The sequence below is a fragment of the Toxorhynchites rutilus genome, chromosome 2 (genome assembly GCF_029784135.1).
Source record: "Toxorhynchites rutilus septentrionalis strain SRP chromosome 2, ASM2978413v1, whole genome shotgun sequence".
Classification (NCBI taxonomy): domain Eukaryota; kingdom Metazoa; phylum Arthropoda; class Insecta; order Diptera; family Culicidae; genus Toxorhynchites; species Toxorhynchites rutilus.
The window spans coordinates 188,685,188-188,713,073 of NC_073745.1; the positions used below are offsets into that span (position 1 = coordinate 188,685,188).

General features: G+C 38.6%; 1 protein-coding gene across 1 annotated transcript in view; it reads left to right on the forward strand.

Moving 5' to 3' along the window:
• The window catches only part of LOC129768484 (uncharacterized), a 425,523-nt gene that overhangs the window by 261,625 nt on the left and 136,012 nt on the right, over window positions 1–27,886 (forward strand). The window contains exon 6 of the mRNA XM_055770172.1: window positions 22,797–22,968. Within this exon, the coding sequence (XP_055626147.1) occupies window positions 22,797–22,968 (172 nt within the window). The remainder of the gene's footprint in view (window positions 1–22,796; window positions 22,969–27,886) is intronic.

Sequence of the window (27,886 nt, forward strand, 5' to 3'; positions counted from 1 at the left end):
GCTTTGACGTAGGTTTCGTCGTCCATTACCAGGCAATGCGGCTTCGTCAGCATTTCGGTGTACAGCTTCCGGGCTCGCGTGTTCCCCACCATGTTTTGCCTTTCGTCGCGGTTAGGACCCTTCTGAACCTTGTATGTACGCAGGCCCTCCCGCTGCTTGGTCCGCTGGACGAATGAACTTGACAAATTCAGCTTATTGGCGACATCCCGGACCGAACTTCTCGGATTACGTCTAAACTGCTTAACTACGCGCTTGTGATCTTTTTCACTGACGGAGCATCCATTTTTGCCGTTCTTCATCTTCCGGTCGATGGTTAGGTTCTCGAAGTAACGTTTTAGTACTCTGCTGACCGTGGATTGGACGATTCCCAGCATCTTACCGATGTCCCGATGTGACAACTCCGGATTCTCGAAATGAGTGCACAGGATTAATTCACGACGCTCTTTTTCGTTCGACGACATTTTTCCAAATTTACGAAAAATTGACAGTGAGAATGGCCAACGTGATCTATACACTCTTATCTAATTTTAAAGTGAAAGCTGAAGATATAATTCCTAAAAATTAAATTTCTACAGCGTTTTTTCCGTGATGCAATTTGATGTGACACACCCTTTATATGCCGTTTGACAACCAAATAATGTTGTTGTGTCCCCATTTGTGTGGGCTTTTCCCGCCAACAAACAAAAAAACAATTTGTAAAACTTTAGAAAGACTTTGATAAATATGTTGATTCTTGCGTTTTGAGGCGTATTTTCACCACAACAGGCTCTTACAGGATAAGAAAGCGAATTTTGCAATTGGGCATGCACCAGCTCAACTCAAACCACAAATTAAACTAATTTTGCTCGAATTAGAAAAAAACATCTCAACCGTGTAATTATGGTGATTTCAGTTGACCGCGTGATTTAAAGCCACTGGAGTTTATTTGTGTGGGTAGGGCGTACGTGTACAATTTTCCAAAATTTGTTATATAAAAACAATACGTTAAAACACATTGTTTAGTGAATTTCCTAATCTGAAGCGTACATCAAAATAAGTAAATCTTGTTCATATTCCATAATCTCACAAAGTTATACATCGTTGCTTTTTCTGATAAAATTGCAACCTTGAAAATAATTTCAACCGCAAAGAGTTAAACCGCAATGGAACTGAAGCTTAATTAAAGTACACAGAAGTCGCTTTTTACGCGGTTATTTCTTACGCAGCTTTTAGGTATTTACCTGTTTTTTACACAGATTACGGGATGTACGCGATTTCTTTCACGCGTCACGTATCAACCACGTAAAAAGAGACTCCAGTGTAAACAGATTTTATGTGCTAATTGTTTCGACTTTTCACGTGATAGGTTTGTATTGTAAAAAAATATATAATGTTTGTATTGTAAAAAAATATGTAATGAAGGTTGCATTTTAAACTAATAATTCACTCTTTGTTAGATTTTTACACGGATTTTGGAATTTACGCGGTTTTTTTAGCCTTCACGTAACCCCCGCGTAAAAAGCGACTCCAGTGTACTTAGTGGAACATAAAACACAATGCGTCTACATCGAATGTATCAACTTGTGGAGAAGTATGGTATTTTATTCATGTAAGCGTTAACTGAAGCTTATTTTTATGCATGTTTTGCTTCTTTGTTTTTAAGAGTCTTTAAACTTTGCAGTTCATTCGCCTTTAAACATATTTTTATGTTTGGTTTCTCATCTCAAATTATCTCACTTTTAGTCCATAATTCATTCAAATTGTAGCTTCTCTCGTAAAAAAAAACAAGTACGAGACGACTTTTTTGTCAGATCAATTTTCGACGTAGGACTACGTATATGTTTCTATGGAAAATGTAACGAAAAATTAAGGGATTTCAAATGCGTATGACACAAAATCGTTATCGCGATATATGTTATACTATAAACCATGGATGCGCTGTGGGGAAAGAGCAACAAACAACATGTTTGCATACAATTCGTACGTTAGCCTCCATGGTGGAGATGGACAAACCGTTCGCGAAAGGTACGAAAGAACTACTTCACCAAAAAAGTGAACGAACGGTCGTTCTTTTTAATAAACTATGAAAATTCGGCATACGGACTGCTTCCAAGCGAACTGTTTAAGAACGAACGAAGAACAGCTGTACTAAATTATATTGGTAATATACTGAACTATTTGAACTAAAGTATCTTGTAATTTGGCTTGTTTCGTGAACCTATGCTCATGAATGCAAATTTAAAATTAGGATTGCTTTCACCATTGCAATTAAATTAGATTTTCTACAAAGCTTTAAATTTGAAAAATTTACAGAAAATTTTGCATTATTTTAATTCTTGTATAATATTGATATACTTTCTGTTTATCAAAAAAATCCAGAGAATTCATTGATTGGGAAAACGAATAACCTTCTAGTGAGAAAGCAAATTTAAAAATGTCTTTTTTGCTTCCAATCCATTGTTTGGCCTATTGCGCGTATGTGTTATCGTGACAACCATCACATGATTATTTTTGAAAAATGGAATTACGGAATTCAATGAACCACTATTAATCGGTTACATATTACTAACATAGTTGTAAGACAAAAATTGTCAAAATATTGGACTCTCGGTCCCGTCAGGCTAACGCCACATGTGCTTTAATAAAATATATATTTTGGAAAAAAAAACCACTATTAAATATGATTTTTGTTGGAACCTAGGTTTAGTTCCACCAGAAAATATGAAAAATTTCACGAATCAAATTATTAAATACACCATTGTCTGGTGATAAACTAAATATATGTTTCTCACCCGACAATACTGAATTTTATTTAATTTGCGATTTTTGAAGAAGGTGTGTCTTTTCTCTCACTAGAAAATAGAAGAAAATCCATGCAAATTAGAAAGTGTCCTATCTAATCTAACAATATCAATGCCCGGACCTGAACAGCTATGATATTGCTTATGTTCGTTGGGTTGCAGCTAACATTTAATGTTGTTATTGATACCAGTATTGATTTCGATGAACGAAAAAGCGAAAGAGCGGCTCAAAAGAAATGGTTTATTTGATATAGAGGAGATGTGTCTAAAACGCGCCTACCGGGCAATTTGACCCACCTGATTTTCTCATAAACCAGCAGGAAAAGAAATGCAATAGATATAGGCAATCGTGTTTGTCAATGATAGAATCCTACCATGCAAGTTTTACATTTGTAATATGCTTTAAAAAAATAAGAAAAATAATTTTCTTCGGAAACAATTTTCGATGTAATTTTCTACATCATTTCTATAAGGTTTTTGCTGCTTGAAAGCGATTCAGAGGCGATAACTGTGGGTCATATTTATTGAGTCGAATTCCCAGTGAATATCTCAGATGAAGAAAATGGTAAGAAAGGATTCATTTTCTTCTCAATTTGATATTTTCCGCATCAACTTACCCTCGGGCAGTATGGCATACCATCGATCGGGGTAATATGCTCGATTTCGGCCGGATAACATTCTCACGAGAGAAATAGCTTGGATGTGAGGGATGCCAGATGATTTTTTTCAAATATCTTTGCATGACACGAATAAATGTCTTCAAATGTAATCATAATGAAGTATGTTTTCACAAAATTAAATGTCTTCAAAACGAAAACATGTCTTCACATTTGGCATCTTCATTATGTATTTCCTGTATTTCAAGTCATTTTAACACAACCGCTACAATAAACATTTTTACACTTACACTTGTGCTCACTGTTTCACAATGCATGATCGGTCATTGATATGAAACTTCACGAAGCAACCAACATCAAAGAACCAAAATTAAATGTTATTTACTAGATTTAACCGTATCACTCACCTTACTTGCAATATAAAAATGCCCCCGACTTACAGGTCAGACTCGTTTATATATATTCGCAATTTCAATTTCAATGTTAATCGAATCACAAAAAAACTATTTTTCTATTAATGTTTCACATTCATACCGTTCTGAATCATATTTCGGACACTTTGTTCTAATATCTTGAAATGCTTCATGTACTGATGATATAACTATAAATTTAATATCACAATTGCTTCTTTAGAGAGATCCCTTGGTTTCACTATCACTTCATTTGAGAATAACATTTGAATTCTCACATAGTAGGAAAAAAAATTCACAGCATCACTCATTATCGGTTGTGTTTGACGTTTGTTTAGCGTGAGCACGTAGAATTTACCTCTTCATAAATATTTAAATTTCTCCCGTGTTTCATCAGTTCTCATCATCGTTAACAGTTTACTGTGATTACTTGGTAAGTGTTTCGCAGTTGACTATAAAATATAATCAAGTGTAATGTAATTTTCGTCCATAAAATTACAAAATAAAGTGTCCGAAATTTGAATTCAATCTGTCCGAAATTTGATTTAGTGTCCGAAGTTTGATTTTTATTCGCTTCATTTGAAAAGCGTTTTATTCAATGATTTTATTATGTTTTCAATCAAATAGGTACCAAAGTAGAAAGCTTAAATTTTATTGAAAATATCTGCCAAATAACACCTGTGCATAAAGTTTAGATCTGTTTTCTGCATCATATGCCTTAAGCGTCCGAAATATGATTCGGAACGGTACATTAATGAAAAAAATGATTTCTTGAGATTCGACTATGTATAGGATTTGAAAATAATTGTTGAAAAAAAAAAGGTCGATCGACAATGCCGATTTTCATGGTTTTGAAATCTCTGTTAGGGAACACATTTCGGTGGGAACAAAAACTCCCCCCCCTCTACTTTCATGTGTTTGCAATGCCAATTTCCCACAAGGACCTTGGTTTTGAGATTTCTTTTTCAAAAAGACGGGTGGGTAATGTCGGGGACATAACCGGAGTGACGTAGGACTATACAAAGGGGACAGCTTTTGCTAAATATATATTTTAAATATATTGTTTTATTTTTTTCTCCTACGTGAATACCTACCTCTCTACCTGAAAAATAGATTAGTTTACTGTTTACTCTTTATGAACATGTTGGGGGTTCTGAAAAGAACCTTTGGTGTTGTGTCTTTGCGTTTTATTTTTTCTCAATTTTTTCTCACTATCTTATAGTTGATTCTTGATTTTTTTCTGAAGGCTTTGTACTTATTAAATGTTCAACGCCGGGCATCTTTCGGCGTATGCACATATCGTACAATCAAAATGATGGCTGTGATAGGGAATATGTAAGAGGTCATCAGCTCATTCACTATCATATATTTCACTATTGAGCACATTACCATACCTTAAACTGTGGTTTCGTAGACGAATGAATTGTAAGAGCATGGGTTTGTGAAAACTGAATGATCAATTTTAAAGACCCCAACCACCAAAGTTGAAGTTCAAGAATAAGCATAAACAAAATAAATCAGTTTATATTATATGTCATATTATGTCACTTTAGAATGCATTAGTATTGTGAAAAACTTTTAATAACTCTTCTTTGAAAGGTTTAATGGCCCGCAAAACCAGCGCCGTGTTTTACAGTGGCTGGTTTTGCCACCAAAACAGTCTGTATAAACAAACTTCTTCTTCTTCTACTTGCTGCCGTTTTGCGATTGCGTTTGCCACTCGCTGAAACTAGTTGTTGCCACCGAACCGAATGTGCTTTGTTCTGTAGGCGGGTTTTTTTATTGTCGTGAGCAGCTTTGCAAGCCAACTCGAGCACTCCGGCGGCCGAAATTCTATAACCGCTATTAGGTATACTGGTGCTCCGGCACCAATCCGTTGATGAAATGATGATGATGATGACCCACCTCATACCCCTACAAAGGTTTGAACTGGCCGATTTATCTAATAGATAATATTTATATTTAACCAAATTAAGATATCAGTATTATAAAACAAAACAGCGAACTGACTCTGTTGCAGGCATGAATTTCTATTAATCGAATGCGATGTGCGATGTGATGTGAAACGATGCCATACAACCACACTGATTTTTTGAAAGAGAATGATATATTTTTCAGCGGATCCGCGCATTTTGTACTTTAGCGGTACACGCTCACAGGATAGAGACAAATCGGCAGACACAGCCAAAGGGGCGAATCCAACGAGACGAATGAATGAGCGTTAAAAGGCAGCGATGGCAAAAAAAATACATTCATTACGATTTGTTCGCTCGTTGGATTCACATGCAGGCTAAAAAGGGCCCTTTTCAGGATCACAAAATTTTCTTTAATCTAAAGAGTTTATTGTTTTGTTATCACTCGATATCCCCATCTTGTTCGGCTAAACCTTCCTGTTTAGCGATTTGTTGCCACTCGCCACAGCTTTCACAGTTGGAAAATTTCTTCCCATCCAACTTTGTGACATTTTGTACAGTAAATTACATTTAATGCGACGTGCCGAAGCACCACTGAGTGTCGCATTGGAGGCGATTTTAACCTGTAATTGAACATTTACGATGACAGTGGTACAGTGTCGACTTTCAATGTGGGGTCATAATTTGGACCCCGAACTCTATGTTTACAAAAATGTCCAACTAAATATGTCGTATTGCAGGTCCGTCCAATTATCTAAATGTCGAGCTGAATGTAAATTACTGTACTTTCAATCTAGAAGCAATTTAAGAATTGGTGAAAATTGAATAATCGGGAAAGTTCCCAACCATCAACAACTGCCAAATTCTCATACTCATCATATCCTGGCAAACAAATTATGAAAAAATCAATTTGTGTTTTATTATTATTTTGGATATTGTTTTAGAAAGCATTGATCTGTATTTCGTAAACTCTTTTTTGAAAGGTTTAATGGCCCTGAAAAGCGCCGTGTTCTATGGAATGGTTCCAATTTAGAAAACTTAGTACTCGTGGTTTTGAAAAAAAAAACATTTCGAACGCCCTCGATGCCACCTTGTTCTGGATTTGCCACCAAAGCAGTTTGTATAAAGAACAAACTTTTTTTCTTCTGCTACGAGATATCACATACCTTGCTAACGACTGGAATGAATTTGAATTATAATGAAGCAATTGCGCAAGACCTGCTTATCGCATATGTGGGTGCTTAATGTTATGCTTTTTCTCCACTAGTTGCATTCCGTTCTCATTCCATCGTACCGACTATCATCTTCTTGTACTGGAGAAAAACGAAGAATAAAATGGTTGTAATGGTATAATTATATGTGTGAACTGCCGAAAAATTGCTCTGTTAAGCTCTATTATGTTGTGATTGAGTCGTTATGTTTCGCAATACTTTGAATAACATTTTGGAAACAGTGCAACAAAAAACAACCAGCACAATCACACTTTTGTTTGCTTTGAATCCCACTATTGTGTACTCTACAGAGTAGCATCAACCCATTCAATTATGTTTGTCCCGAAGCGAGATAGACGACACAATCATAATGCGTTCGGCCAGTCTTTTTCCAAACATGGCCTGACAGCCGTTGTAAGCAACACATCCAACATGTATGATCGCTTGGCATCATAGAGAAGCAAACACATCCATTCACTTTCACTCAATACAAAGTTACGACGAGAGAGTAATTTCAACACCAGAATCGTGACAGGAATGGAAAATAAACAACGCCAGTGGACACAAACTTCTGTTCCAAACTGAATGGCACCGAACCGCACGAAATGGACTTGTGGCTTCAGTGGCCTAGTGGTCAGGAGCATTGAAGTTTTCCACCCACTAGTTGAAGCATTCCTTCGAACGCGCCACACATGAATCCCATCAAAGTTACGATGAGAAGGCAGAGTTCCCCGTGAAAGGTATTGCCATTGAAGGAGAAGATAAAATGACTATGTATTGTACTCGGCAGTCCTTTCAAAATAAATCCTGTTTGCTGTATGCAACAGTCCATTGTTCGATGTCAGCACTAATGTCTAAATAGTACATTTAGAATTTGCACCATAACTATAGACCAACCTACATACATATAAGTTGCCGATTATAATTTAGTCGGCCGTTGCGCACGTTGCTACTGGAGTCGTCAGAAATGATTTGTTACAAGCTCTAGATATTGTTTTAGGTTGATGGAAAAATCTATCATATTTTAACTTTTAAACATTATTTCTTTATTTTTCTTCGTTGACCATAAACCTATAATTATTTGATCGATACTTTACGAGATATTGAAAAATGAAGAGTTTCGTCTCCCCCAGCCTTATATTCTGGTAGATGTCCGCTGGCAACATTATTCCACTCCATTTAAATTGTTGAATATTTCCCGCGATCATTCGTTCAGTCTCGCGTTACGATTCTAGTTTTGGGGGAATTGACTAGACGGGGAAACAAGTGATGGTGAGCAAATGTATCGATAAGCAGCGCCGAATCATTTTCCGGTGGCGATAATATTACTGATTACATTTCACGTTCATAGTGTTATGATGCTTCGTTTTACATCGGTGTTATTTTCGTTATTTTTGTGGGGAGCAAAAAGTATTTAGATTTCAACTGCGAAAGTAAAAAAAAGGTGGCCCTTATCTGTTCTCCGATCACGTTTCGTTTGCGAGAAAGCACGTCAGAAGTGCGTCCCTACAGTGTGTGCACCGTTAGCAATCTTACAGCTGGTTCGAGCTAGTGACAAAATGCTGGTCCGTGATTAGAGCTACGGTGGTTTTGCTGGGAATGCGTCGAATGGAAAGCTGAGCGCTCACGGGCTCCGTACCCCCGGGGAAGGAACAGGTAACATTGACCGAAAAACCAAAGCCAAACAACTTTTGCTCTGCTTCAACAATAATTGTCAAGGGGAACGGAGCGACTTGAAGCGTTCCACTCGAGATAACTATCTGCAGATCTCACGGGAATGAACAGAGCTTCTGTCGCTGGGAAGGTCCCAGCACATGAACCTTTCTAGCAACTCTCATTTTCGCTGGACGATCAACAGGGGAAACAGAACTGTCAGTGGTGAAGGTGAGTTGGAAGTTGGGCCAGATTTAGGAGCATTTCTAGATAGTGGCCACGTTAGAAATACAGCGATGGGAAACATCAACTACGCCACCCCCCAGCATGATACCGAAATGCTTAGCAAGTACGAAGCACAGTTGTGTTTATCTATCGACACATCAATTTTCCATAATTTTAAAATTTTAACTCATGTTTTTTTGATGAATCAATGTGTCCCTTTGTCTTTCGTTTTTCACCGTTTTTTTTAATGCATTTTTCAGGTTATTTCAATAGGGACGCTGCAAAAGCAGACCGATAGGGACGGCAAACGACGTCATATTTTTCCCGCTCTCTTGACATTTCTCTTCAGTAAGGTTTGCCATTTCATAATGGAAAGATATACGATCCAACAACGAGTCGAGATTATAAAAATTTACTACCGAAATTCGGATTCAATCGCTTCGACTTTAAAAGCGCTACGTCCAATTTTTTGGTCGTCATAATCGATCAACAGTTGAGCGTCTAGTGGAAAAATTTGAGTCCACAGGCACAGTACAAAATGCTCCCGTGCCAGTGAGACAATGAAGTGCCCGTAGTGTCGAGAATATTACTGCCGCTAGCGTATCAATTGAAGAAAATCCAAATCAGTCTCTCACTCGTCTTTCTCAAGCATTGGGCATCTCTGTGACGTAGTTGTAGCGATTTGGTAAGGATGTAGGCCACGATAAGATCGTGGCCAACAAAATGATCCGGATTTTCATCGAAAAGTCATCTTCAACGATGAGGCTCATATCTGGTGTGCGTGTTATCTCACGAAATGGCCCAGTCAATTGGCCGCCTCGGTCGTACGATTTGACGCCGTTAGACTATTTCATGGGGGGCTACGTCAAGTCTATCGTCTATGCCAACAAACCAGCGACGATTGATGAACTTCGTACGAATATCGGACGTGATTGATTGTAGTAGTATCGGCCAATTTATGCTTGAAAACCGTCGAAAATTGGGTTCAGCGTCTGGACTTCTGTAAACGTCCCCGTGGTGGCCGTGCGAAAGGAATCGAGTTCCATACATAATGGCGTCAAATGTATTTTCACGTGAATAAAGAATTTCATTGATGTCCAAAACCGTTTTTGTTTTATTTAAAAAAAAACTTTTGTAGTGTTCTTTTTGAAAAACCCGATACTTGACAATAGCCCAAACGGTATATGAGGCAGAGCTCTAAGAGGGTTGTGATCTTTGAACACCACTTTCACGTTATTCCCGGTATAATATTCTATCGACTATTTTCCATAATGGCAGAATGTAAAACTTCTGTCCCGAAGGCTGCTTGAAGTCCGATTTAACGTACGTTTCGTCGTCCATAACGACGCAATAAAACTTCGTGAGTATGTAATTTCCAGGTTCGTAGTTTGCCCGCTTTGTTCGGCCTGTCGTCGCGATTTGGAGTTTTCAGCCTTTTTACAGGACGACAGTCCGGCTCTTTTCTTGGATCGCTGCACAGTTATTTGCGAAACTCCCATTTTATAACCGTCGCCTTGAATTGATGTGATTCCGCTTACGAAGAGCAAGGTACTTTTTCCGTCATCGCTACAGCTTCCGAATTTAGATTTCCTTCCGATCCTTTCCGCTTCCTGCAGTTGATAAACGATCCCCGATCGTCTTATTCACGTTCGTTAGCGGAATTTTTACGCACAAATCCACAAAATGAGGGGAGTTTATGTATTTTTGATGTACACAAATTTAAATTAAACAAATTTCGACTGTTTATATTGGCAGTACTGTGTTTTCTTAACCCTTTCGCTACGAGCGTTGTCTATAGACGACTTCCGCACAATGAGCTATGTGTACGAGCGTCGTCTTTAGACGACATGAAAGTGATACTGCACTTCGATCATACCAGCGCGATGTGCATACTCTTCGGTGCAGTGCCCCGTACAGCGGTAGCGCTCCGGTGAAGCACACTGCCGTATTGAAAGGGTTAATAGCCGAACATTCGATCTAAGGCATATGTTTAGAAGTAATTCCGCTGACTCTTTGCGAAATTTGTTCATTTACAAAGGTAAGTATTATAAATATTCAGCCTACTTTCACGTCTCGGATTTAATTTTTTTATTTTCATTTTATTTTATTCCACCATCTTCGACAACGTCGTATAGACTGCAACTACAGAGCACGCAACATACTTCATATGATGGAAATGGAAGATTCTAGTATACGGAGCGTCAAGAAAATAAGTTGTTTCTCGCCACTCCAACATGTTAGAAAGCATTTCATTTTTCAGACATCTCTTTTTTTTACATCTTTTTTTTTGGGATTGCACTTAAAAAAAATATAGGAGGTTCTGATACACGACTGCATTTTTGACGTAGAACTACGCTTTAATTCAAGTCGCTTGTTTATAACTGCGGATTTATAATACTACGAAAATTTTTAAATAACCATTCTACCAGTTTGATTGCCCTGAAATGTATTTTATTGTAGAATCATTTGACGATAATTTGTTTATTTGTTTATGCTGTTTATTTGTTTATTTGTTCTGGCATCAACAGACTACAGTGGTCCAAATGATACAATTATCTAACTCTAATTAATTCTAAAAACCGTTGTTTCAATGTAACACGCGAAATGTTCAAATCAAACGCCGAAGAAACTGTGTTGAATGCACGCTGAAGGCTTGCTATTGCTGTGTACATGCCATAATTCGTTCGCCGAAGTATGGTCCGCAGAAAAGGAACTCTCCGCAACCGTCGAGGTGGTACGTTGAGATTTAGGTGGCTTAAAATTTTTGGAGAATCGACGCGACCAGTGAGTGTATCCGCTACAAACAAAGACTTAGCTAGCTTTCTTCTGCAGTGCAGTGAATCCAGATGGATCAACAAGCATCGGGTTTCGTAACTAGGAAGCTGATGAGGATTGCGCCACGGAAGCAGGCGAAGTGCGTACCGAATGAATCTTCTCTGAACAGACTCGATTCTCGTAATGCCAGTTTGATAGTGCGGATTCCAAACGATACTGCAGTATTCCAGAACAGGCCGAACTAGAGCGCAATACAGGGATTTGAGACAATGTACGTCCGTGAAAGTTTTTGAAACCCGCATAATGAATCCCAAGTTTCTAGATGCTTTATCTACAACATACGATACGATTCTTTGTACGACAGTCTCGAATCCAGTATCACTCCAAGATCTTTGATCTTCATAACTCGTGGAATGGGAACATCAGAGAGAACGTATTCGAACGTGATCGGTTCTTTTTTCCTAGAGAAGGATATCGTGGAACATTTTAATGGATTTATAACCATACAGTTCGTGGCGCACCATTCGGCTACAATATCCAGTTGTCGTTGAAGAAACCAGCAGTCGGCTACAGAACTAATACGGCAATAGATTTTTAAATCATCTGCAAACTAAACGCGAGGTCCTTCTAATACCAAGCAAATGTCGTTGAAGTAGATTAGAAAGATCAGGGGTCCGAGGTGGCTTCCTTGAGGAATACCGGAAGCTGCAGAAAAAATGTTGGAGCTGCTATCACCGATGGTAACGCGAAGTTTTCGTTCTTTGAGATAGGATTTGAACCAATCTAACATCCTTCCTGTGAATCCGAGCTTTTCCAGTTTTGCGATTGCGATGTCGTGATGAATCTAGTCGAATGCAGCAGTCAAGTCCGTATAGATGGCATCAGTTTGGCTATTCCGTGACAAACTATCCACTATATAATTTGAAAATACTAACAGGTTCGTCGATGTTGAGCGTTTCGGCATGAATCCATGCTGGTCATCAGTTATGTACTGTTTGCAAAACGAGAAGACGGGTTCCATCACTACTAATTCAAAGAGTTTAGAAGCAGCACAAAGCGATGAAATACCGCGATAGTTATCAACGTTTCGCTTATCACCTTTCTTGTGTACCGGAAACATTTCGATTGTTTTCCAAAGCTCAGGAAAAGTTCCCGAACTCAAGGAAAGCCGGAAGAGATACAACAATGGCGTCGCTAAACTATTTATGCATCTTTTCAATAGCATGGATGGAATATCATCTGGGCCTGGACTAACAGAAGATTTTAGTTTAGCGGCGGCGGTGAGAATCTGGGATTCCGCAACATCGAAGCTGCTGAAAGAGTAGCTCATTGACGGAACATTCCTGACAGCGGAAGCAACTTCCGATGTAGATAGTGAGCGATCAGAGAACACAGTGGAGAACTTTTTCGAGAATAAACGACATATCTCTTCTGTATCTGAACTTGCCGTACCCTCGTATGACATTGTAGAAGGCAATCCATCTTCCTTGCGTTGTTTGTTGACGAATTTCCAGAACGATTTAGGATTTCTTCTAAAGTTGTTTTGTAGATTACGTTGATATCGTCTAAAACAACTTTGACTGAGCTTGTGGTAAACGCTGTTTATACGCCGATAAAAGATCTTTGACATTGAAGTTCGTTGTATTGAAAATCTCCTCAGGGCAGCTCTTTTTCGCGATTTAAGGTTGCGAAGCTCCAATGTTTGCCAGGGTTGTCCTTAAGCAATGGTATGAACCTTTTTGGGAACGTGTCGATCAATGACATAGGCCAAAACATTAGAAAACGTCTGCACTGCACTGTTAGCGTCGTCATTATCTAAAATTTCGTCCCAGTTGATTTCATTCAAGACATCAGAGATGCTAGAAAAGTCGGCTTTGTAAAAATTGTAGCTCACAGATACAGGGTCGTCTCTTAAAGATATTTTACTCCTTTCGTACGATATCAGCAGTGGAGGATGATGCCGTACAACCTTGACTAAAGGGGTCGGAGCTAGTACCAAACTAGGAGCTTGGTTTGTAGAACTGACAAAGCACAAGTCCAGAATGCGAATGTTTTCATTTGGTACTCTATTTATCTGTCGAAGAGTGGCAGTACTGTAGCTGTCCAGAAGATCCGAGGCGATTCGGGTAATCTGTGAGTGCGCTGGATCAGCAAATAGAAAACCGTGTGTTGAAGAACGCCATCTGAGACCTGGGAGATTGAAGTCGCCAATAATTATTATTTCATCGACTGCAGCAGCAAAACCACATATAGTTTCGACGGATTTGATGTGATCTCCAATCAAAGAAGAGTCATTGATACGATTAGGAGGAAAGTACACCACACAGAAGAAGAGGTTTTGACCAACGAGTTCAATTTCCACCCAGACTTGTTCTACAGTGCGCCAAGTGATATCCTCGATAATCCGCGCCTTCAGATCTTTTCGAACTGCCAATAAAACGCCGCCCCAGATGCTTTACGGGTGTTGTACAAAGAACGATCACATCGAAAAACTTCGTAGTGCTGGCCGAGAATCTGAGTTGAGAGGGTTCTATCATCCAGCTTGGTTTCGGTGAACGCAATAATGTCATACGCGCCATCCGATGTTGCCAATAGGTAATCGTTGGCACACGTATTTAGTCCATCCACGTTCTGATAGTAGACGAGAAGATCGTAAGGTTGCGAATTGGTTTCCTGTATTGGAATATCAGTGCGCCGCTCAGTCCGGCGAGTAAGCGATGATCGATCAGGTGGAGATAGTCTGAAATCGATGGGCGGATCAGGAATCGTTGAGGGCAAAACGGAGTCATACTTGCCGGCGGTGTCGAGTTGGGAGACCCCGTCACCGCACCCACACGTAGGACTAGGACGGCTGCGGGTTGGCGGAAATGGCCTGAAACCGAAGGGCGGATCAAGAATCGTCGAGAGCAAAACGGTATCATACTTGCCGGAGGTGTCGATGTGGGAGACCCTCTCGCCACACCCACACTTAGGACTAGGACGGCTACGGGTTGGCGGAAATGGCTCGACTACGGTAGGGGGGTCGGGGCTTCCCATAATACCAACTTCAGTGCGTCCCAGTGTCCGGTTAATACTCAGAGTCCAGTCTAGAGAAGGTCGATCAAATAACGTTGGCGGAGGTTGGCTGAAACCGAAGGGCGGATCAAGAGTCGTCGAGGGCAAAACGGAATCATACTTGCCGGAGGTGTCGAGTAGGGAGACCCCGTCACCACACCCACACATATAGTATATTTAGTACATCAGAATTAGTGGATTTTAACAACATTTTGGAAGTGAAAAACTTGAAAATTAATAATTTTCAATGTGTTATTATTCTATCCTTAAAAATCATATTGTATCTATCAATTAAATTGAAGCTCTCTAACCGCTATACAATTTGTTCTTTGACACCCAACTTCTATCTTTCTTAAATTGGCTGCAATATCAATATAAACGAGGAAGGAATGGACCGATTTGAGCCGTATTTATTTTGTACTATTCGTATCTGTCCGTAGAGCAATGTTAAGGTGAGAAATACTATTTAAATTTTTGAAAAACGTTGAGGAGAAGCCCGAAGAAAAATTATCTCATATGTTCTAAAATGACATCGTTGTTAGTCCAATTGGATTCCGCGTTCGCAGAATTATGCTTCGTGTTCCGTTGGTGTGAAGCAAAAATGGTAAAGAATTTTCAGATGTAAAAAGAAGCTTTGAAAATAAAAATTATGAATGAAAATTGATTTTTCTGTATCATGCATGTATTCTATGTAACATGTATTCATGTATTGCATGCATGTATGCATGTATTGTATGTAACGGAGAAACATGTTATTTAGAAGTGATTAAAAATTTTGAAATTCACGTTCATCCTTCATCTGAAAATAAATTTATATTATAAGCGTATCTGAATATCTTTTGACAGGAAATTGGTTCTAGAAACCTGTTTTTTCGGTGGTAAAATGTTCACGCTGATTCTTTTTTTTTCGAACAAAGTTGTGCAAGATGAAAGCGTAGAGTAGAAATTTGACATTTAAAATCCGGTTTGTTCAAGAACTTAAATCGCGAAATACCTGAAAGTGGCTAAATCGACCGTGTATGATGTGCTGATAAATTTTACAGGCAATTGCTTTGGCAATGTATCTGTAGTTGTGGATAGAAAGGCAAGGATCTCGTCACAAACAAACAATGGACTCGAAAATATAGATGGAAGAGTACCAGCAGAAACATCTCCTTCCTTTTGAGACTCCTGAGACTCCTGAGACTCCTGCGAAAAATAATGTATTACATCTTAACATCTTTGTGTGTAAATTCTCGCGTTCGACATGTTGTTGACATATTTCAAAATAATGAAAATGTTTGCAGGGCATGTCAATTGCGACAATTTATACAAAAAAAGTTACGCTTAAAAAATTTGATAGTAGTTTTTGAAAGAAAACATAAAAAAGTTGTTATTACCAAAACTTTTTCCCTGGTAAAGTGGTCATATTGAAATGTATGGATGACTTGTTAATTATTATATGGGCTATTCATATTTTTTTTAAGTATTCAAAAAAAAGACGAATACACCTGTGAGTACTGTTATACCCAATAGGAGCTAAGAAAGTAGGTCAGGAACGTCGTCTCGTTAGGCAAACTGTATGAGAGTTTTTCTTTTCTAGCTAATCTAGGAAGGCTGAAATTAAGCCAACCTTGTGAGGGAATATAAAGAGACAGAAGGCTAAATTTCACTGAGGGAACATTCCTTTTTTTCGAAGTACAACGGATTGCCATCATAATACTAAAAATTCACTTTCGAAAACTCTAAATTTTCACTATTTTTGAAATGATGTAACTTTGTAAGAGAAATTACAAATGAATAAAATATATAAATATTTTAAAAGCTTCAACTTCTAATGCTTAATGGACAAAAACATCGGCAAGAAAAATTCACGATTCAAAAAAAGCTTGCAAAAGCATAGCATTTCATTCATTTTTCGTTTTTTATATTTTTAAAAGTACTCTGCAGTACAGATCGTACTGGAGCGTTCTGAGAAAGGCCGAAGGCTGAATAAGTGAATAATTGTGAAATGTCAAGCATTATCTAAACAAGCTGGGAGTTAGCGTTTTTATTGGCTTTATTTGTACTTCACAAATTGTACCGACCAAGAGGAGCAACCAGAGTAACAGCGGAATACGGTTTCCCCAACACAGACTTTAAAACCGAGGAGCCTGGGAAAATTGCAAATACATGCAAGCTGCGGGTACTTTGTCTAAAACAAATCTTAATGCTAAGTAAACCTGAATAATAGATGACGGTACTCGATGTAGGCAAAAACATATTAGCATGGAAAGATACCCTTGGTTAATTGGTTTATTCCTACGTCCATTCGGTTATGTTCCCGACATCACCCACTTGTCTTTTTTTTACGTGTGCACATTTATATCCTTGAGCTTTTTTCTATGTGCGCTTTATTTGATGTGCGGAATCTTCCTTTGAGTTTGTTTCTCTGTGGTTATTTCCATCGCGCTTATTGCCTTTGCGATTCTTCCGGACACGGGAAAAAACATAGCGTAGAGTCGAGTTTTTTGCACCAAGATAACGTTCACCTGTTCAATCCAAGATGGACATCGACACAGTAAAAAATAGGGATTACTCAAAGAAAGAATTAGAGTAGTGCGAGGCATAGGTGCGCACCTAACTGTTGTCGTCCAATAACTCTTGAAATAAAAGCAAATGAAATTTATTTTGCTGACCAAATTGTAACTATATATATTACCTTCGAAACGTAATACAATAATTTCTCGAGTTTTGTTTGTAGTTGGACAAAAACCTATTTTAATACAAAATGACAAATGCGTACTTTTGCCCCATAGTGGGGGCAAAAGTACGCACTTATTAAATTGTACTTCTGAGGTAACTTGTAACAAAAATAAATGCATTATCATTACCAGCGGGAGAAGCATCATTACTAGACTGTGTAGGCACCATCCAGTGGGGAGGAGAGGGATGTTGTATGATGTTTTATGGGTGGAGATGGGTGGTTGTTATGGTCGAACATACCATGTGGAAATTTTTGGTAGAGACTGATAATATACGATACCTGAAAATGTCTAACATTTGAAACAGAATTATTTTTATCAACAAACTAGCTGGCCCAGCGAATTTCGTCCCACCCGCAATTGATATATTGATAAAACATAAACATAAACATAAACGAAACTTACCGTTATTGAATTGAATGCATGGTGAAAATAAAAACAATTTTAATTTGAAATTTATTTTGAATTGTGGCTTCCGCAAAATCAAACGACAGGTGCCTCAAATTTTGGAGATTCATACCATAGAAAGCTTTGTCCAGTGCTCTGCAATGGTTCGCCAGATCCTCATACTGCTCACTCGTAAATACTGATCTGAACCGCCCTAGGTGCTCGCTGGCACATCCCAGCAGAAGTAGAAATTCCGATAAAAGAAGATTCAAATAATAAATCACTTACTGATATGAGCCTCTTCCTCAGATCTGATTCAGAAATACCGAGGTCTGCCGCAATCCGACGCTTCGGGACTCCCTCCAGAAGCCTCTGTCGACCCGACAGTATTTCTGGAGTGCATCTATTCAAATTAGTTTTCTTCTTGTGAATCCCGTTTAGTTGAAAACATTTTATAATTTTTTTGAGAGCAAAATGCTAGTGCTTTCCACAAACATGTTCATTTCGCAATGTTTTGACGGTTTGTAGCCCGGTATAATACTATTTATGTTCAGAGATGACTATTTTCCTGTTTCGTTTAACACTCCTATACTCGCAGCAATTTTTGAACTAATCGAATTTTTTAAAAAACACTCCTATATTCATCCACAAGTAGATAGTGCGGGGCAAAGGTGCGCACGGGGCAGAAATGCGCATTGGCTTTTTTTAAGAAAACAAGCACAAAAATTCGACAACAGTGCATTTGTTTGATACACTATTACACCTGCAGCTCGGACATATAAACATGATACATTTAATGAAAGTGGCAAAAAGTTATGAGGTAAAAAGAGTTTTGCGATGTTTTGATCTATTTTTTTTTAATTTTTCAGATGACGGTTTACTAACCTCAAATAACTGGAATGTTCTAAACTACACCGTCAAAGAAATCTTCATTCTATAGTAGATGATAGTACGTATTCGTTTTTGTGAAAAAGTTCAAGAGCTTTTTTAAAAAATTTGAATTTAAAAGCTTTTTTAAGAGATTAATTCAAAAATTGCTGCGAGTATAGGAGTGTTAAACGAAACAGGAAAACAGTCATCTCTGAAAATAAATAGTATTATATCGGGCTACAAACCGTCAAAACATTGCGAAATGAACATGTTTGTGAAAAAAAAGTTTTTCTAACAAAAACTTCTATGTCAAATTTTAAACCAAAAAGAGTTTTGAAGTAGGACTACAAGTATCGCCCTAAAAAAGTCATAAGCATGTCGATGTTTTTCTGACGAAAATTGGAAGCACTTTCATTTTCTCGTACATTTGTTTGTACTTTCCCATCCATGCAGTAATGAGCAGTGGCGAGGCACAATTTCCATTCTCAAGTCAATATATTTCGAATCAAACGCATTCACGATCCATTAAACTCTAAGCAGTATCCTCAACTAGCAAGTTTTGCTTATCTTTCAGCTCCTTGCAGTAGTGTTCAAAACGAAAAATTGCTTCCTGAACCTATGTTGTTGAGAATTATCTTCTGCTAATGATAAATTATTGTTTTTTTTCTAATATCCGGTATCCGACCGGATAGCAAATATTGACCGGATAACCAGGATACCGTATAGCTACCGAATATTCGTTTCATCTCTAGATTAAACCGTTGTTGAGTGATTCCCTGTTGGAAAATAACTCCCTGCTCCTCATTGCTAGGCCTCTCTGCTAGTTGATAGAAGAATCACAAAGGGGTGAGTGTTTTGATGTATTTTTCGCTTCTCTTCAGGAATTGAACAATGTACATTAACCCATTAACTTGAGATTTAGTTTTCAACAGAGTTGACCAAACCAATGTGTTTCGGTCGGTCATGCATACTGCTATTTCAGTCTTTGTAAATTATTCTTCAGCTACGTAATAGATATTCTTTTTTGTGTTTTTTTCTGTTCGTTCAACTCGTGGAGAAAAATAGAAAATCTCATTAAAGTTTCCAAAGTTTCTTACTTCCTTTGTCAATCGTAGCGTCACATAGGCCTTTTCCGTGAGATGTTACAAAAAAGTACCATTCTTCCTGATATAACCTTGACATAATCTCAAATTTCTTAGAAGTTACCATTGGCCATTTTGAAGGAGTTGCTGTTTTTGAGCCATGTATATGGATTTATCAAAAATCGTTCGTTCAAAAATACAGTCTAAGCCAATTTCGGAAAAGTTCAAAGATGGTAAACTAACCTGAAATGAAAAATATTTCGACATCCAACCATTCAAGATGGTGACAAACCCATGTATGAGTTGGCTCGAAATGCATTAAACGTGGCATCAACATTGAATAATTTGACATTTTTTTAATAGCATACTCACTCTGAACGTGATATTCGAGCGCTGTATCTGTTGCTTACAGTGATTTGTAGATTTCAACTCAGCCACAGAACAAAATTGAAACGTGAGCCCTTTCATGCGATGATTTATCACGCATTTTGTCGCGGTTTATCTCGACAACAGTGTAGCTATCAACTTGTTTCAACAACATTATCACAGGTCATCATGTTCCGCGGGTTCGGGTGCTCGAGGACGAATTTCATGATTGACGTCCAAAATGTAGTTGTTGTGCGAGAGAACGTAAATGCTTGGTGTATCTATATATATATATAAAAATGGATTTATGTCTGTCTGTCTGTCTGATTCTTATGGACTCGGAAACTACTGATCGACATGAAAATTGGTATGTAGGGGTTTTTAGGGCCGGGGAAGGTTTTCATGATAGTTTGAGAATCCTTCCCCCCTCTTTAAATGGAGGGGGGCTGCCATATGAATGAAGAACAAATTTCTACATAACTCGAAAACTAATCAAACAAATGGAACGAAATTTGACATGTGGAGGTTTTAGGGTGCAATAAATGATTCTATGGTGGTTAGACACTCCATCCCCCTCTCTTAGAAGGGGGGGGGGCTGCCTTACAAATGAAACACAAATTTCTGCAATACTCGAGAATTAACCAAGCAAACGAAACCAAATTTGGCATGTGAAGGTTTTAGGGTGCAATAAATGTTTTTACGGTGGTTAGATACTCCTCCCCCTCTCTTAGGGGGGGGGCTGCCATACGAATGAAACAAAAAATTTCTGCATTACTCGAAAATTAATCAAGCAAATGAAAGCAAATTAGACATTTGGAGGTTTTAGGGTACAATAATTGATTCTATGGTGGTTGGACACTCCACCCCCCTCTCTAAGGGGGGGCTGCCGTACAAATGAAACACAAATTTCTGCATTACTCGATAAATAATCAAGCAAACGAAACCAAATTTGGCATGTGGAGGTCTTAGGGTACAATAAATGATTCTATGGTGGTTAGATCTCCTCCTCCCTCTCTTAGGGTGGGCTGTCATACAAATGAAGAACAAATTTCTGCATAACTCGAAAACTAATCAAGCAAATGGAGCCAAATTTGGCATGTGAAGATTTTAGGGGCACGAAACGTTTCTATGGTGAATAGACACTCCACCCCCTCTCCAAGGGAAGAAGAGGGGAAGGGTCTATCTTTGTTCTATCATATTTTCTGTATCAAACATTTATTCCATTAACGGAGAAACATGTTATTTGCAAGTGGTTGAAAAATCTTGAACGAGAATTGTGTCTGAAAATAATCTGATATTATAATGATGAGTTTTAGTAGAAGTACTAGGAATTTTTAGCAGAAGGTAAACTAAACGGTGTCGATTAGAAGAAAAATCAAAGAACAGTTCTGCGATTGGACTCATGAACTTGCGCGTAATAAGAAAACGTGAATGTTTGAAGGTTCTTCTTCTTGAATGGCGTTAACTTTCCCTTGTGGAACTTTTGCCGTCTCAACGTATGCATTAACTAGCGTCATTTTATTAATACTTGGTTGAGATTTCTTAAGCTAAATAACACGCGTTGAATGTATTCCGAGGGGCAAGCTCTTGAATACGCGTGACCACAGTGCAAGTCGGAAAAATTTCTTTGACGAAAAATTCCCCGGCCAGAACGGGAATCGAACCCGAACACCCGGCATGATAATGTGAGACGCTAACCACTCGGCCATGATGCACACACCGTTTGAATGTTTGAAGGTATTGATAACAAAAAACACATTTTGGGCGGGACGAAGTTCGCCGGGTCAGCTAGTATGATAATAACATGATAGCCAAAAGACGTATCATCAGATTTAAGTAACGCTGGGCATCGGTTCCGCATTGAATGTATCAATTCAATATTGCACGAAGATTTGGCCGTCAGAAAAACTGATGTTTTGTTCAAATTAGATGTTTTTTTTTTTCAAATTGATCTAAACAGTCAAAACTGCACTTCAATGTCAATACGTTTTGCGTAAGTATATCATTGAAAACGTCAAACTATCCAACACTGATATGTGATTCGAAGTACTTTAGCAATTTGTCGCGTATCTCAGAACTCGTATAATATGTTCCAATCTCCGAAACATGTAAATGAATTCCTTGCCATCTTGTGCTTGATATTTACTTGATGACTTACAGCAAATTTAAATCTAAATAAGTTATGAAAAATTAATTGTTATATTGTAATCATAATTTATCTCACTATTGACAATGAAATAAACTTGTAGTATTTAAGCTAGATAGCTGAGCCCAAATGGTTAGCGTCCCACATTATCATGCCGGGAGTTCAGGTTCGATTCCCGTTCTGGCCGGGAGATTTTTCGTCAAAGAAACTTCTTCGGACTTGCACTGTGGTCACGCGTATTCTAGAACTTGCCACTCCAGAACTCCAGAATACATTCAAGGCGCGTTATTCGGCATAGAAATCTCAACTAAGTAGTGTTAATAAAAATGACGCAAGTAATACTTACGTTGAGAAGGAAGAAGTAGCTGATAGAATTGTAGATGAGTAAATTATTCTCATCCGAAAAATGCAATTGATTCATATGCTTAGTACTTTAAACCCCAAAACGATTGGCTTCAATAAAATCGATGTGGCATGTGTTGGGAAGTCAATGCGGTTAACCAAACTAATAAATGAAATAATACGCCGACCATACTCAAACCCGATTCTATGTGAATTTTTCGTCTTATCTGTCCGACTTCCAGCTTTCCACATCTATGCGAACGATACGATACGACAGGCGGAAGAGATTCTGTCCGTGAAATACGAGGATGGCCGCTGGTCTAAGCCATACTACGACTGCGGTGGAGGCAACATTTGGATGCTGACATACACGGTACCTTTTTTCGGATACGAGAACGGGACGTACTTCTTCAAGTAAGTATACTGATTGATTTGTGCTCCTTTCTACTAGCCGATTCCATTGAACAGTTTTTTTTATTTTCGCCCACACTGCGGCTCAGCTCTTTGTTTTCAATTAGGAGCTGTCAGTGGGGCGCCAATCACGGTGTCAACCATTGAGTTGCTTAAGCTCGAGAGCTTGATGGGTGTCGGGTGGTATGAACATTCCTGTGACGTGGTGTGATAAATGACTTAGTGAGTCCGAGTGGACACGCACTGATGAAATCCTTGCTTGATCTGCTTTTGCCTTCCCGATAAATGGCGGTGGGCTTAGTGTCAGTTTATTGCGAATCTCGTTACACTTGGTTTGTTAACGATGGGACTGCTCAGTTCGATTTACGGCGTGTAATTTGATGGAACAACTAAACGTCCAACCGTCCAACATTCAATGTGTAATATAAGAAAAATAAGCCTTGCATTTTGTTAATTTTGATTATACGTTAGAACGATGACCGGTTATTCAATCCACCTTCATTATGTTAAACTTAATGATGTGCAAAACTCGTCTTCACGAAAATCTCAACCCATCGTCAACATTTAAATCGTACAACATGTCAAAAGAAGAGCTATGCCCACCACTGACATTTCAACAATTCATTAGCTGCTCAGAGAAAATTGGATGTAAGCGGATTATGACCAAACAAAGTTGATTATACCTCAGGGGAAACAGAGCGACCTAACGATGGAGGCTGCAAGGTGGTGCCTCGAGTGCAGAAAGCCACCCGAAACAACAAAATTGTCCAAAAGCCCCGACTCCCACCCAAACATCGTCGTCGTCACAACAAGCTCCAACTTGAGTGAGGGAAAATTACCAAATAATCAACAGGAAAATCTTCTCTCTTGTTATTTATGTAGACCGTGGGACCACATTGACTTTGTGTTCCCACAAAACAAAAACCGTTTGATATTATTTATAGCTTAAGCGTAACAACTTTTTTTCAAGAACTGTAATATTATTCAACTATAATGTGGCTTTCTATCGCTTTCAGGATCACTCTTGCGAGCGCGGAATTTCCCGCCTTAATTATACTACGGCAATAAATTGCTTGTCGGAACGAACGCTGCAAAAATGACACATTAAATAAACTCATCGTTCAATCATAAACGTTTTTGTCGTTTTATCGCGAAGGTTCTTTCTGTTGTAATTGTTTTTGTTTCATATTTTTGTTCAATTCTACCCTATAAATATCCTCCAGAATAAAAATACTTTTCCGGGAGAGCAAATTTTGAATCTTCAATTGGAATTTTATGAATCAAAAGCACATCTATTATGTTGCGAGTGATGTTTTGGCGATATACAGATGCCAATAATGTTGACTGGCAAGCAATATTAACTGATTGTGATATAGACAAAGTCACATCATTTAGGTCTGGTATATGCAATTGAAAAATATGTTTTGTAGCAGTCGTGCTACAAGTTAGGAATATTTTCGGAGGGTAGCAGTCCAAATAAAACGGACTGCTATCTAGCACATCTTGCACACAACGATGTGCATAAGTTGTACGCAATCGTTGTGTGGTTGGACGCAAGCGCAGCAATCATGTTCCGTCACACATACACCTTTTAAGGTTGAGTGGACGAAGTGCCTCGCAATTGGGTCACTTATGCGCGGCTTAGCGAGAGTTCCGAGTCAGGTTTCGAGAGGCGATTCTGAAACTCGCGAGAAGGCTGACTCAACCTGACTCATGAGAGCGGACAATCGTTTCTTTGCTCTGTTTCGAACCGTGGGCTGGGGGAAGTTCGCGGATTTGAAAAGAACATTATTTGCTTTAGCAAATATTGTTCTCCCGGGGGCAAAGATCAGGCACTAATTGTGTTCTGAGGAACTGGGGAATTTTTGCTCGTCCATTCCGACCTGATTCGTGGAAGAGGCAGCAGTGCGTGATTTTTACGTTTGTCGCGTCGCGGTGTGTTAAATTATGTAAGGTTTGCTAAATGGTTTTTTTTTCAAATGTCGTTAGTTTATTTATTGTTTCTTTGTTGTGTATATTAATAATAGGAAATTAGGAATTCAAATTAAAATTCCTGCGAAGCGTTAAATTCGAGTGTAGTGAATATTAATAAAAAAAAAGGTAAAAATAAAATAATTTAGAAGACATGACATTAGATTGAATGCGTCGAACAGCCGTTCGACGGCTTTTTTTATTAGGATTTAAAAATCCAGAGGATCTCGGCTGACCGGAACCGCTATTCCCGGTTTTGTGCTCGGCGCACCGCAACATCACCTCGTACCATCGTTGACCGCACTTCTGACCCCACGTGTTGGGTTGGAATTCCCGACCAGAGCGTTGTATAGTCGGAAGGAAGCTGCTACGACACTACAGCGCTTCAGGCAGAGCCAGCAAACGCGTGAGTACCTAATCCTAAATATACATGGCCATGTGGGTGGGTACTTTTTGAACGAACATTATATGAAGTGATCACGTTTAAATCATGCTAAAGTGTGGATGAATGGATGCCGGTTCGTCGTTAATATATAGGGATTAGATTAGGGAAATGTATGTTTAGAATAGGTATAAAATATATAATTGATGTTAGAGAAATGTGTTAGTTGATTTTTTTTGAGGATATTGTTGTGTTTGGAGAAAACCGTTTATCGAGCTTCGCGTCGTCTTCTTTGTAGATTTTTGTTTGTACTCCAAGTGTGGACTGCTTGGGATTCTCAGTCCATCTCGACTCTTGTTCTCGGAAGCGATTGGGAAGGTTTGGGCCGCAGGAGGAACCAGGGGAAGACGCTTTGGTGTACGTCTCAGTGCCCCCGGTAGAATCCGCGAACTTTCTCTCGTTTGTGTTGTTGGAGACAGGGCAGAGAAACGGGAACGCGAGTTGTAGGTGTCAGGAGGAGTCAGCTATTAGTGAGTTTCGGGATCGATTCAAGAACCCGCCCTGAGGTCGGAATTCTTGCCGGGCAGACAGCGAGTGAGTGGTCCTCTTACGAGGTGGCGCTTAAGCCACTCACTTTGAATCCCGTGTGACGGAACCAGTAGCTGCGCTTCCAGCGCGCTACATTTTAGCGCCCAACGTGGGGCCAGAAGTGCGGTCAACGATGGTACGAGGTGATGTTGCGGTGCGCCGAGCACAAAACCGGGAATAGCGGTTCCGGTCAGCCGAGATCCTCTGGATTTTTAAATCCTAATAAAAAAAGCCGTCGAACGGCTGTTCGACGCATTCAATCTAATGTCATGTCTTCTAATTATTTTATTTTTACCTTTTTTTTATTAATATTCACTACACTCGAATTTAACGCTTCGCAGGAATTTTAATTTGAATTAATCTCCTATTATTAATATACACAACAAAGAAACAATAAATAAACTAACGACATTTGAAAAAAAACCATTTAGCAAACCTTACATAATTTAACACACCGCGACGCGACAAACGTAAAAATCACGCACTGCTGCCTCTTCCACGAATCAGGTCGGAATGGACGAGCAAAAATTCCCCAGTTCCTCAGAACACAATTTCAAAAAAAAACTAGTGTACAACATCATCTACCATGAACAAATTGTCATAAAAAAACTTTCAATCAAACAAAATATTTAGACTGAAGAAATTTTTCATTATTTTCTCGCTGTGATTTCAATGTTTCCAACATTGGTATTCTCTCTTGCGAACTGGAAAACTGTTTGTGAGTTATTTCAAGGGCGATTCAGCAATGTTTCGTTAGCGAAAGAATCGGTAACGATTAGTTTCCTGCAACTGTCAGTAACGTTTCTGTGTCTCAGCAACATGTATACCATCTGTAATTCTGGAAATGTAATTTACTATTCTCTCGTTATTTTTTTAACATATCGCTTCATCTAATGTGGAATTTTCTTAGTGCATGTAATAAGTGTTTCGTTTTACCTACCTTAAAAATAATCAGAGAAATGTCCTGCCTATGCGTCATTTCAAAACTTTCCGAGATTATCGAGTTGAATCTCCCATTTGACCAACAATTACATTGTTTCATGTCAATTCATGTCTAAACGGTCAACTACACTGCAAGTATCGAGACCGCAGATGTTATATAATAAAGCAGTTGGGGTCGGCAGTTGGTTGGGTTTATTCAACTCTAGCGGATACAAAATCGATTGGTTAATGGTATATGCGGCGATCTGAAACTTTAATCACCTTGCATGGCAGGTGTAATATGTACAAATTATTTTCATAGAGATTTCGCATTCAATTCAAAACATTCAATGTTCATAATAGTGTTTATCCTTGGACCCAACAGCTATAAAATTAATCGTCCATCTTTCCACAATCGAGACATCAATTATACGAATTGAGCGGGTTGCTGAAAGATTGAGTTGTAATCTTTCTGATCTCATCCTCGATTACTTTTCGAACTCGTGTGATCTCGACGACTTTCAAAATCTGGAACTTCGGACGAGATACGATCAGTGTGTGTCATCTGCCATTTTTCTGATAGCACATTATTCATCTTCTTATGGTCAAAGCTGCCTTCGCGCGATAGCTTCCTTCAGGCGGTTCAATTGTTAACAGTACAGGTTCTAATTTCAAGCTTGGCCGTAAGTAAGCAGCTCATAGATATAAAGATCCTTTCTATGCCAAACCGATATGGTGGTTCTCATATTTTTGTCGGAAAAATATGTTGTTTTGTTCTTTTTCGTTCCTTATTTAAACCCGTTTTTTTATTTTTTCATTATGGTGCCCATTTCCATTTAGGGATGGTCTGAAAAATCAATTTCCCTCTTTTTTCAAAAATGACTTTTTTTGCTCAAAAACGATAAAAATGACATATCTGATTTTTGGATATTATATATAAAAAACCCTCAGCTTTCAAGAAAATGTATGAAAAATATAGCGTCCTCTAGTGCAAAGTCCAATAAAAACAATTACAATCAATAATTACGAAAACAAACATTTTTTCTATTTATTTTTTTT